Raw genomic sequence first — 13,343 nt, forward strand, 5'->3', positions numbered from 1 at the left:
TTGTATCTATCTTACTAGTTTACTGCCTTTTGGGCTCATATATATATTCATTTTATTACTTATTTAGTAGTAAGCTTTCTTAAATAAAATTTATAAGTCTTCCCCAGTGGCACTAGTGATAAAGAATCTGCCTGCCAATGAAAGAGACTTAAGAGATACAGGTTCGATCACTGGATAGGGAAGATCCCCTGGAGGAGGGCATGGCAACCCACTCCAGTATTCTTGCTGGAAAATCCCGTGGACAGAGGAGCCTGGCGGGCTACAGTCCACGGGGTCGCAAAGAGTCAGATAAGACTGAAGCTACTTAGCACAAACACATTCTATTTCTAATAACTTTTTATATGTTACTTCATTTGATTCTGTCAATAGTCCCAGGGGATGGCATGGTTTAGTCATCAACTATATTTCTAGATGGTAACAATTGAGTCTCGTGAAAGCTGACTTTCTTGAGATTACAGGCAGAACTGATAAGTGAGTTCAAAAGAGAACAAAACTGATTTCTTGCATAATAGGTGCTCTTCTCAGGATGCTAAACAAAATTATGTGGAAATAAAACTACATAGGAAACTGATAATCTCAGATAATATGGATGTGCTTTAACTGTAGTGTCTTTGGATTAGTTGAAAGAACATAGTGAGAGAAAAAACCTAAATGTTTATAGCTCTGTTTCTCAAATTAGGGTACCATGCCATTAAAACTATATGAGATTAACATGAGATATCTATTTTTAGCATCTAATTTTTTAAGGTTAGACCATGAAGCTTAAATGTATCTTCACACAAATATACATACATGTTACATACCCCAAAATCATCAAGTGCTCTCTTTTTAATGTCAGATAATCTTTAATTTTTTAAAATAAAAGTGTATAGAGAGGAATCTTTTTTAAAAAAATGGTGTACCAAGACTGCATCAGCAATGATTATTCATTAAATTCATTCAGCATGGGAATTTTTTGGTTAAAAATATTTTGAATACTTTTGAATACTTATTGGTCCAATATAAATTTGTACCGAAATAGGAACTGTCGTGATAACGTATTTTATTGAGAGTTAGATGAAGAAATTTGTTCATGGAGAATGTGAGTTGAAACTGTTTACATATGATAAAATAAGAACATTCTCATGCAAATTCCTTCACAGAAAAGTCATTTGAGAAGTATTCCCTGAGACTATTAAAGAGATTGACCAGTAAAATAGATTGGTGTTCTATCAAACAGCAAAATGATATCAAACTTCAGCAGTAGAAATATGCATTTTTTTAAATTCCCATCAAGTGTTGTCTAAGAACTTTCACTCAGTCACCAAAACTACACCTTTAGGCCTTCAATGGTTGGCCTTCCCTAGTAGCTCAGATGGTAAAGCCATTGCCTGCCATTGTAGAAGACCTGGATTCAATCCCTGGGTGGGGAAGATCCCCTGGAGAAGGAAATGGCAATCCACTATAGTATTCTTGCCTGGAGAATTCCATAGACAGAGGAGCCTGGCAGGTCACGGTTCACGGGGTCGCAAAGAGTCAGACATGACTGAGTGACGAAACACTCATGCAAGCTTCAATGGTTACTCCAATGTAGTTTATGAAACAGAAACTTTTGCCATTTTATTTATTAATATAAATTTATATTAGCAAAAATATGAGCTCAAAATATACAGTATTATATACCTGAGAAGAAAAAAAAACTGACATGAAAGGTTAGACCTGAATTTGACAGTTTTCTGAGACTGATAAACTCAATTGCCTATTCACACATAGCTAGGAAACCTATTAGTAGCAGTTGTTTCTGATGATAAGCAATTTAAAATACTTACATAAAAAGGTACCTCTGTTCTGAAGTAGAAAAGAATTTGTACATATGTTTAAGATGGAACCTATGACTTAAGAAATTTTATCTTATTTTATGTCCTTTTGGACTATGTTCCCTTGATTCAAGAAATACTAAAAAATTTTTCTAAGTGTTATTTCTATATAAAAACTAAAGGGGCATTGTTTTAGTGCTTTTATCCCACCTAGGAATTCCATACTAATTTATTGGCTTGTACTGAGTTGCTCAGTTCAGTTTAGTTCAATTCAGTTGCTCAGCTGTGTCCAACTCTTTGCGACCCCATGGACTGCAGCACAAAGGGCATCCCTGCCCATCACCAACTCCCAGAGTTTACTCAAACTCATGTCCATAGAGTCGATGATGCCATCCAACCATCTCATCCTCTGTCATCCCCTTCTCCTCTCACCTTCAGTCTTTCCCAGCATCAGGGTCTTTTCAAATGAGTCAGTTCTTCACATGAGGTGGCCAAAGTATTGGAGTTTCAGCTTCAACATCAGTCCTTCCAATGAACACCCAGGACTGATCTTTAGGATGGACTGGTTGGATCTCCGTGCAGTTCAAGGGACTCTCAAGAGTCTTCTCCAACAGCACAGTTCAAAAGCATCAATTTTTCGGTGCTCAGCTTTCTTCACAGTCCAACTCTCACATCCATACATACTACTAGAAAAACCGTAGCCTTGACTAGGCAGACCTTTGTTGGCAATGTAATGTCTCTGCTTTTTAATATGCTATCTAGGTTGGTCATAACTTTCCTTCCAAGGAGTAAGCATCTTTTAACTTCATGGCTGAAATCACCATCTGCAGTGATTTTGGAGCCCAAAAAAACAAAGTCTGACACTGTTTCCACTGTTTCCCCATCTATTTGCCATGAAGTGATGGGACCAGATGCCATGATCTTAGTTTTCTGAATGTTGAGCTTTAAGCCAACTTTTTCAGTCTCCTCTTTCACTTTCATCAAGAGGCTTTTTAGTTCCTCTTCACTTTCTGCCATAAGGGTGGTGTCATCTGCATATCTGAGGTTATTGATATTTCTACCGGCAATCTTGATTCCAGCTTGTGCTTCTTCCAGCCCAGCATTTCTCATGATGTACTCTGCATATAAGTTAAATAAGCAGGGTGACAATATACGGCCTTGATGTACTCATTTTCCTATTTGGAACCAAGTCTGTTATTCTATGTCCAGTTCTAACCGTTGCTTCCTGACCTGCATATAGGTTTCTCAAGAGGCAGGTCAGGTGGTCTGGTATTCCCATCTCCTTCAGAATTTTCCACAGTTTATTGTGATCCATACAGTCAAAGGCTCTGGCATAGTCAATAAAGCAGAAATAGATGTTTTTCTGGAACTCTTTAGCTTTTTTAATGATCCAGCAGATGTTGGCAATTTGATCTCTGCTTCTTCTGCCTTTCCTAAAACCAGCTTGAACATCTGTAAATTCACAGTTCACATATTGCTGAAGCCTGGCTTGGAGAATTTTGAGCATTACTTTATTAGCATGTGAGATGAGTGCAATTGTGCAGTAGTTTGAGCATTTGGGGGGATTGCCTTTCTTTGGGATTGGAATGAGAACTGACCTTTTCCGCTGAGTCATGTCCAATTCTGCTCTGAGGACCCCCATCCTAAATTGCATCATATTTAACAACACTAGTTTATCTGACTTGTTAAACCTGCCTCTTGAGAAACTGGAGATGGATTTAGGTGAAAGTTGCCTTAAAACTCTAGGTTTATCATAAGAGTTCATCCTTCACCACTAGCCCTCTTGCATCTTGACTCTTGGGAAATGTAAGAATAAGGCCACGATGTGGTTGAGATTATGTGAGCATGAGTACATCAGAACTCAAGATTTATGGTTCATAGTCCTACCTTCATAAGAAGTGAGTACATGCTGTTACCATAAACTTTCCATCCCAATACATAAAATGTGCTCAGTAAATATTTGTTGAATGAGTGAATAAATTTTAAGGTCTCCATAAATCATGATCAGTATTATACTTTTACTATTATTATTGTCTTCATGTCTTTAAACTGCTGATGAGGAAAGAAATGAACGTTTTATCCTGTACTATCTATCTACCCATAAATTCATAAAGTCAAAGGACATCTTTAGAAATAATGAACACTGTGGAAATGAATAATGATCAGGGTCATATTTTAAATTTCTTAGCAAATTTTGGCCAAGATTGATATATAATAATGAAAAATTTTGGATTTTTTTTTTAAAACCTAATACCAGAACAAGATAAATGGGCTTGAAGTTGTATAAAAAATGAGGGGGAAATTATCAAACATTATTGATTTATATTTTTAACATCAAGGACATGGCTGCTTCTTCATAAAAAAATCACTGCATGATAACTTGGATAGATGCCAACCCAGAAAACCAGTGTTTGATTACATTCAACATCTATTCCTCTTGGAAATTTTTAGTAAGCTCAGAATAGAAGGAAACTTAGATAAACATGTATTTTAAAGTGAAAAATTATAACCTTTAATGTCACTAATGTCAAGAAAAATATAATAATGCCTCTATCTTTATAGTAAAGCTCTATATTTAAGATTTGGTATATTGTTATTTTCCACTTGAATAAGAAAACAAAGCAATTCCAGATAATTTTCTTTTAATTTTTGAAATAACCAGAATTTAGTACAGTAAGTAGTTACAAGATAAACATTCAAGAGTCAGGAGTGAAAAAAATAGAGGGGGAGCTTTATATGATCACCTAAATAGATACAGAAAATGCAGTTATTAAAATTTAGAATCACTGTTTTTTTAACTCTAAAAATAGAAAGAAGTGTCCTTAACCTGTAGCTAAAAACTATAGACAACATTGTGCTTAGTGGTAAAACATTAAAAGCTTTTCCCTATAATCAAACAAACCAAAAATGCCTGCTATCACTATTTTCATTTAACATTGAACTAGAAATCTTAGTAAGTAAAAGGTAACAGAAAAATCTGTCATTGTTTTCATATAACATGACTGTGTCCATTCAAATTTCAAAAGAATATACAATATAGTTAGAAATAATAACTTAAAATCTACTCATATACTAACAGTTATTCGTTAAAATTTAGGGGAAAAAAAACTAGAATTTACAAGCTACGATAAATCTAACAAAAGATATGCAAAACATCCACAGGAAAAAAATTCTAAAATTGTACAGAAGGATGTAAAATGAGACTCAATTAAATGGAGAGATATGCCATGTTTAGTGGTTTTAAGTTTCAATACTGTGAAGGTGTTGATTCTCCCTAAATTAATTTATAGTTTAATGAATACCACTCAAATGATTGTTCATTTATTTTGTGTATGGGTAAGCTAGATAAGCACATCAAGCTGAGCACATCACGAGAAATGCTGGGCTGGATGACTTACAAGTTGGAATCAAGATAGGTGGGAGAAACATCAACAACCTCAGATATGCAGATAATGGCAGAAAGCAAAGCAAAGCACTCTGATGGCAGAAAGCAGAGAAAGAACCAAAGAGCCTCTTGATGAGGGTGAAGGAGGAGAGTGAAAGAGCTGGCTTAAAACTAAATATTAAAATAAACTAAGATCATGGCCCCATTACTTCATGACAAATAGAAGGGGAAAAGGTGGAAGCAGTGACAGATTTCCTCTTCCTGGGCTCTAAAATCACTGTGGATGGTGACTGCAGCCATAAAATCAGAAGATGATTGCTTCTTGGCAGGAAGGCTATGACAAACCACAGAAGTCCATATAGTCAAGGCAATGGTCTTCCCAGTGGTCATGTATTGTTGTGAGAGCTGGACTGTAAAGAAGGCTGAACACCAAAGAATTGATGCCTTTGAACTGTGGTGCTGGAGAAGACTCCTGAAAGTCCCTTGGACAGCAAAGAGATCAAACCAGTCAATCTTAAGGGAAATCAACCCTGAATACTCATTGGAAGGACTGATGCTGAAGCTGAAGCTCCTGTATTTTGGCCATCTGATGGGAACAGCCAACTCATTGGAAAAGTCCCTGATACAGGGAAAGATTGAGGGCAGAGGAGAAGAGGGTGTCAGATGATGAGATGGTTGGATGGCATCACCGACTCACTGGACAGGAATTGGGTGAACTCCAGAAGATGGTGAAGGACAGGGAAGCCTGGTATGCTGCAGTCCATGGGGTCCCAAAGAGTCAGACATGACAACAACAGAAGCTTGATAAGCTGATTCTAAAATATATTCAGGAGGTTAAAGGACCTAAAATTGTAGGGAAAAAAAAAACACCTAAAGAAGAACAAGGCAAAGGAATTTTCAAGACTTATTGTAAATTCTAGCTATTTAAGAATATGTAGTAAGTTGGGGCTTCCCTGGTGGCTCAGAGGTTAAAGCGTCTGCCTGCAATGTGGGAGACCTGGGTTCGACCCCTAGGTCAGGAAGATCCCCTGGAGAAGGAAATGGCAACCCACTCCAGTATTCCTGCCTGGAGAATTCCATGGATGGAGGAGCCTGGTGGGCTACAGTCCAAGGGGTCACAAAGAGTCGGACATGACTGAGCGACTTCACTTTCACTTTTCACTTTCAGTATTAACACAGAGATAGACAAATTGACAATGTACAACCAAATGAAGAAGCCAAGAACAAGCCTATATGTATGTAGACCACTGGTGTTGGACAAAAGTTGAATCCGTGAGAAAAGAATGGTCTTTGCAATGGGAAAAAAAAAATTGGTTAAACTAATCATTGTATACCTATACTTCCAGATAGATCATTTTTAAAAAAATAAAGTTAACTCCGTTTTTCAAAATAGAGAGATTGTTCATTCAACAAATATTTGAGGGCTACTTACTATGCACAAGTTATTGTAAAATTTTTCTTCCAAAATATATTTGTTGTTGTTGTTCAGTCACTAAGTCATGTCAGACTCTTTGTGACCCCATGGACTGCAGCACGGCAGGCCTCTCTGTCCCTCACCATCTCCCAAAGTGTGCTCAAGTTCATGTCCAAAATATATTACTGTTAAAAAAGCAGATTACATTGTGATTTTTGATTCTTGCCTTTTTTACTTCCATCTCACACAATCTCAAAAATCTTACAAAGACATGCTCCCTTTATCTGCCTAATTCCTTTCTTCCCCTCCTTACTCTGTCAGTCACACTGCAGTTTCTTGCTGTCTGTTAAGAACCAGTCATCCATCTACCTCTGAGCTTCTGGATGAGCTGTTGTTTCTTTCTAGAATAGCCTCAAACAGAAATTCCCATGGTCTATGTTCTTGGCAAATTAAGTTCGTCAAATCACTCATCTTTTCAGTGAAATTATCCCTGACCATCCTGCTTAAGGGGCTTCCCTGGTAGCTCAGCTGGTAAAGAAGCCGCCTGCAATGCAGGAGACCCTGGTTTAATTCCTGGGTCAGGAAGATCCGCTGGAGAAGGAATAGGCTACTCACTCCAGTATTCTTGGACTTCCCTTGTGGACTGGACTTCCCTTGTGGCTCAGCTGGTAAAGAATCCACCTGCAATTGTGGGAGACCTAGGTTTGATCCCTGGGTTGGGAAGATCCCCTAGAGAAGGGAAAGGCTACCCACTCCAGTCTTCTGGCCTGGAGAATTCCATGGACTGTATAGTCCACGGGGTCACAAAGAGGCGAACAGGACTGAGCTACTTTCACTTTCATCCTGCTTAAACTGGCAACTGTTTCCTACCCCATATTCCCTCTCCCCAATTTCTATCTTAGTTTCTTCTATAGTTTATATTACTTTCTCAAATCCTATATTTTTATGTTTATTTCATGATATTTTATACTCACATTATAGAAACTTTATAAGGGGAGACATTTCTGTCTGGTTTTTTCATTGGTATAATCCCAGTATGCACATGGCATATAACAAGAGTAAAAATAGTACGAGTGTCATCTGTGTCTGTATGTCTGTTCATTTGCACAGGTGTATAGAGGAACCTCAAAAGAAGACTACCAAACTGTTCATAGTGCTTATTTGGGGGGAGGAGAGTGGTAACAGAAGGATGAGGCAAGCCTTTTACATTTTACTAAATATTTTACTGTGCAACTTGAATTACATTTTATTTAAAAAAAAAAAGCAAATGTTTTAGTGTGCGTGGAATTTCTCTCATAATTCATAAAACAGATGCTGTGGACAGCATCCAAAACAAAACTAAGTAACAAGGTAACAAGGTGTTCCTAAGAACAAGCAGGGAAGGGCAGACCATTAAGTTACAAGACCTGTGTAACAGCATCTTATGGGAGGAAGCTAAGGAAGCCACAGGTTATCTGATGGACCTGAGAACAAGGCTTCACAGAGCTCACAGGTACTCATTGGAAAGCTGAGTGGGCCAATTTGATAAGCTATGAAGCAGCTGAAACGGGGAAGGACTTTTACACACGCCAGTTCAGAAAGAAGGGCAAGGGTTCCATGGCAAATCTGAAAAGGCTGAAGAAGTCTATAAACTCTCAAAGTAACTGGCACTTCCTCCTTAGAAAAAGTCCTAAGCTGAAGACAAACTGCTATAACTATAATCCAAATGAAAGGAGAAAGATTGTAAGAGCAAAGGAAAAACAAAATCCAGAAAAAATTGGGGGCAAAGGGACAAGTCAAAGCAGCATATCTCAGAAGAGGGAATGTGTAATATGTATAGCATAGATACCATATGATGTAGATGGAATAGCTCTGTAAAAAATGGGAGTGAAATAGGAAGCACATATGAAATGTGGAGTAGGCATAAAGATTGCTTTATTATATGAACTAGGATAAAAAGGATAACACGGAGATCAGATACGGGAGAAAAAGGGCACAGGGGATAAAGGGTATTATCTGAAGATATTCATTATACCATTAGGACACAAGTGCAAACCTTCTTAAATATAAATAATCATAATAAAGCAGAAATAACCAAAAACCCTAACAAAAAAATAAATAAATAAAGACCAGAGTGAAAAGCATTTCATGTAAAATATGTGTATATTAAATATAGTATTATAGTATACAACTTCTTAGAAAATAGTTGACAGAGGAAATCAAATATATTTGAAAATAAAACAATGAAAGTTAAATCATAATTTTTCAAAAATGTTTAAATATAGAGGGAAGAAAGGAATAGTACCGAGAGTTCAGGAATAGATGTTGGGCCTCTTGAAATATACACTGTTTTGATAGATATAACTTCTGGAATTGTTTAAGTATTTTAAACAAATTGATGTTTTAAATTATTCCTAAAAAATATAATACGGAAATCTGAGACCACATTACCTGTCTCCTGAGAAACCTGTATACGGATCAAGAAGCAAGAGTTAGAACTGTACATGGAACAGAGAACTGGATCAAAATTGGGAAAGGAGTACGTCAAGGCTGTGTATCGTCACCCTGCTTATTTAACTTATATGCAGAGTACATCATGTGAAAAGCACAAGCTGGAACCAAGATCGTTGGGAAAAATATCAACAACCTCAAATATGCAGATGATACCATTCTAATGGCTGAAAGTAAAGAGGAATTAAAGAGTCTCTTGATGACAGTGAAAGAGGAGAGTGAAAAAGCTGGTTTAAAACTCAACATTCAAAAAACTAAGATCATGGCATCCAGTCCCTTCACTTCATGGCAAATAGAAGGGGGAAAAAAATGGAAACAGTGACAGACTTTATTTTCTTGGGCTCTAAAATCACTGCAGATGGTAACTACGGCCACGAAATTAGAAGATGCTTGCTTCTTGGAAGTAAAGCTATGACAATCCTAGACACTATTAAAAAGCAGAGACATCACTTTGCTGACAAAGGTCTGCCTAGTCAAAGTTATGGTTTTCCCAGTAGTCATGTATGCATGTGAGAGTTGGACCATAAAGAAAGCTGAGTAATGAAGTACCGATGCTTTTAGTGGTGTTGAAGAAGACTCTTGAGAGTCCCTTGGACTGCAAGGAGATCAAGCCAGTCAATCCTAAAGGAAATCAACCCTGAATATTCATTGGAAGGAATGATGGTGAAGCTGAAGCTTCAATACTTTGGCCACCTGATGGGAAGAGCTGATTCATTGGAAAAGAGCCTGATGCTGGGAAAGATTGAGGGCAGGAGGAGAAGGGGACAACAGAGGATAAGATGGTTGGATGGCATCACGGACTCAGTGGACATGAGTTTGAGCAAACTCCAAGAGTTAGTAGAGGAATAGAGGAGCCTTGTGTGCTACCGTCCATAGCGTTGCAAAGAGTTGGACACGACATAATACTGAACAACAACAAAAATAGAAATTTAAATAATTTCTATTTTTGAAAAATTTAAAGACTTCAAAATAGAAATATTACAATTAGTTTTATATTTCACCACGAGAGTTTCTCTTATATTTGCTAACAGCTCAAGATGTGAATTTGAAGTTGATAAAAAATAATGTTTACTATTAATAGTTGTACTCCAAATCAATAGGCATGGTCCTTGACTTCTCCATTCACATCTAACACAAGGAAATGACTCAAGTGAAATGGGTCAACTCAGGGGGAACATCACTCATCTTATCTTTTTTCATTTCTCTAGGAAAATAAAGGAAAGTCTGGAGTGCTTCCCTGTGAAATTGAATAACTTGATCCATACACTTGCACAAATGACATCCATAAGTCCTGCCAAATCGACTTCACAGACATTTTCCCAGGAATCCTGTATGCCAGGTGCAAGCAGGTCAATCCAAAGAGCAACAATCTTAGGGTTCAGCAAGAAAACCAGCCATGTAAGTTTCAAGACTGTCATCTTGACTTAAATATCATTTGACTACATCTCCCACTTTGCTTCATTATATACATTCTTCCTGATACCATGCTTATTTTTTTTTTACCATGCATATGAAAAATCAGTTACAGTTTGAGTAGAAGTGCAGTTAAGGAGGATGTTCCAAGGAGAAATCATAACAACCAGAGCTGTTAGTAGAGAATCATCAAAGAGAACAGTTCCTGCCCTGTGGTAGACTATAAATCAAGAACTAATTAAAATGTCCACAGGACAGAAGAAAAGAAATTAGGCAGTCTGTTCCTAGCACCTAAGATTATGATATCTTTCTATACCGTGTGTTTATAGGTAATTTTGCCTTTACAAAATGTACCTCTTATCTTTTGTGATGATTTTTTTTTTTTTTTGCAGAGAAATTCTTGCTTTGTTTAGTTTACACAGAGCCAGATTTTAGAATGTATTGAAGGTTGATACTGCCGTCTTTTGATTTTCTCTATTTATTTTCTGCAGCTGTATCTAATCCAGGTGACTCACAGTAACAACGAAACAAGCCTGACAGAAAAGTCATTTGACCAGTTTGCAAAACTTCACAGCCAACTTCAAAAGCAGTTTGCATCACTGACCCTCCCAGAGTAAGGATTGTCCTCCCTGGGGTTTTGCATTCAGGGAGAAATTATGGTTATGGGGTTTTCTATTTGTGAACAATACAGCATTCTGATTCTAGTTCCACTGAACCTATCAAGCAGTCTCTATTGGTCTCAGAGTAAAGAACCTTTTTTCTCATCAAACAGAAAAAGGTTTTTAATTTTGTCTGCTTTCAGGTATTGGTGTTGTAAACAAAAAAAAATCAGAACCAATTTCATTTTTCATCAATTATCAGTAAAATTGTCTTCTTTGCCTGTTTTTTAAATTTAATCTTTTTCTAGAATTTTCTGTTAAAATAAAATTGAAAATACAGAACGAAATTGGATATATCTTCTCTTTCAGCAAATAATGGTGACAAAAAGCTCTGATATATTTATCTGCTGTACAAGAAAAATTTATCAATATCAATTAGTATACAAGTAAAATTTATTCACATCAGTTCATTTTTGTTATTAATTATTAACTTGATCCCCTGGAGAAGGAAATGGCAACCCACTCCAGTATTCTTGACTGGAGAACCCCATGGACAGAGGAGCCTGGGAAGCTACAGTCTATAGGGTCGCAAGAGTCGGACACGGCTAAGCATGGAGCACACACATTAACTTGAACTTGGGTTATCTAAATTTAACTTGTTATTACCTTTATTTTGCAGTCTTGAGAACCATTGCTTCAGTTCATGTTATAGCAAAAACATATTAAGCATAAACAAAGGGTATAATTCAAAATAACTTCTGATCAAATTAATCTTCTAAAATTTATCATTTAGAACTAGCCAAATTTAGATTATAGATGAGTATGTGGAATATCTTGACTTTTTAAAAAGGAACTTTTTAGAAATTTTTATATTTTCACCTAGGCATATCAAATGTTACCTCTAGAGTAGTTTCTTGGTATCCACAAGGAATTGGTTCTAGGACCCCGCCTCATGCAGACACCAAAATCCTTGCATTCTCAAGTCCTACCCATAAGATGGCATAGTGTTTACATATAACCTAACCACAGTCTCCTCTTACTTTAAAGTCTCCTCTTACTTTATTTTTTATTAATTTATTTATTTTACTTTACAATATTGTATTGGTTTTGCCATACATTGACCTGAATCCGCCATGAGTGTATTTGTATTCCTCTAACTTTAAATCACCTCTAGATTTCTTATAATATCTAATACAATATAAATGCTATGTAAATAGTTGTAGATACAATGTAAATGCTATGTAAATATTTTCTGCATGCAGCAAATTCAAATTTTGCATTTTGGAACTTTCTGTATTAGTTTTTCCTAATAGTTCCATCTACAGTTGATTGAATCTGCAGATGTCGAACCTGCAGATAGGGAGAGCCAAATGTACCAGGATTTTTCTTGAGTAAATGGTCCTCTAACAATAGGAATGTTCATATCTGACCTGACATGCTTGGAACATGTGGATTTTCATTAGACTTTCAGGGTTTAGTCATTTACCAAAGTATAAATCTAAGCAACATCACCAGTGGATGGAAAGATAGTGGGCATTATTGAAGACTGAGTAGTTTACATTCATGAAACTATACTTGCAGATAGCTCAGAAATTTTGAAATACAAATGCTTTAAAAATTAGAAAGTCATCAGAGTAAGAGACTGATAGGGAAGGAATGTCATTGTGAAAACTTAAAGACAACATCGGCTTTAAGAATTATTGAAAAACATCTAATATGACAACAGGAAAAGGAAATACTGGCCAAAAAATTTAAAGTCCAACTACAAATACTGAATTCAACATTAGTGGTTTCCATTGTATCTTACTTACTAATGATTTAGAAATATACTCGTTCATTTCTGTAAATGGCTGTTCTTTTAAGTGTCGAAAGTGTCTCTGTTCTACTCTTCTGTCTCCTCAATACATGTCAGTATAACCTGTAAAACTTTAAAATGTCAGTAATCTCTTTCCATGTGCCTCGTCTAGATTTTCAGCTTTAGTTAGGATTCTGCTTTGCTCAACAACTCCTGTCAGGTGACCTAAATTGGTTTTAAAGCCATTCAAGCAACATGTGGAAGGGAGGAATATTTAGTTCTTTGTTCCCTGAACAACATTTGTATGCTGACAGTCCCAAAGGAACTCAGGCTTATAGCAATGCATATACATGAAGGATGAGGGCAAGATTTCCTCTGACTCCTAAATTTACTAAGAGAAGCTCTATGCAAATTAGGTAAATCCAATCTAGAAAGTATGATCAGAAAGTTC

At 36.5% G+C, this 13,343-nt stretch overlaps 1 protein-coding gene across 5 annotated transcripts in view; it reads left to right on the forward strand.

Annotated features, from left to right (window-relative positions):
* Positions 1-13,343, forward strand: part of PIK3C2G (phosphatidylinositol-4-phosphate 3-kinase catalytic subunit type 2 gamma) — a 440,932-nt gene that overhangs the window by 348,789 nt on the left and 78,800 nt on the right. For all 5 annotated transcript variants that reach the window (XM_070453682.1, XM_070453686.1, XM_070453683.1 and 2 more), the window contains 2 exons: positions 10,294-10,483; positions 10,990-11,111. In XM_070453682.1, the coding sequence (XP_070309783.1) occupies positions 10,294-10,483; positions 10,990-11,111 (312 nt within the window). The remainder of the gene's footprint in view (positions 1-10,293; positions 10,484-10,989; positions 11,112-13,343) is intronic.

Source organism: Odocoileus virginianus, chromosome 23 (genome assembly GCF_023699985.2).
Source record: "Odocoileus virginianus isolate 20LAN1187 ecotype Illinois chromosome 23, Ovbor_1.2, whole genome shotgun sequence".
In the NCBI taxonomy this organism is placed as follows: domain Eukaryota; kingdom Metazoa; phylum Chordata; class Mammalia; order Artiodactyla; family Cervidae; genus Odocoileus; species Odocoileus virginianus.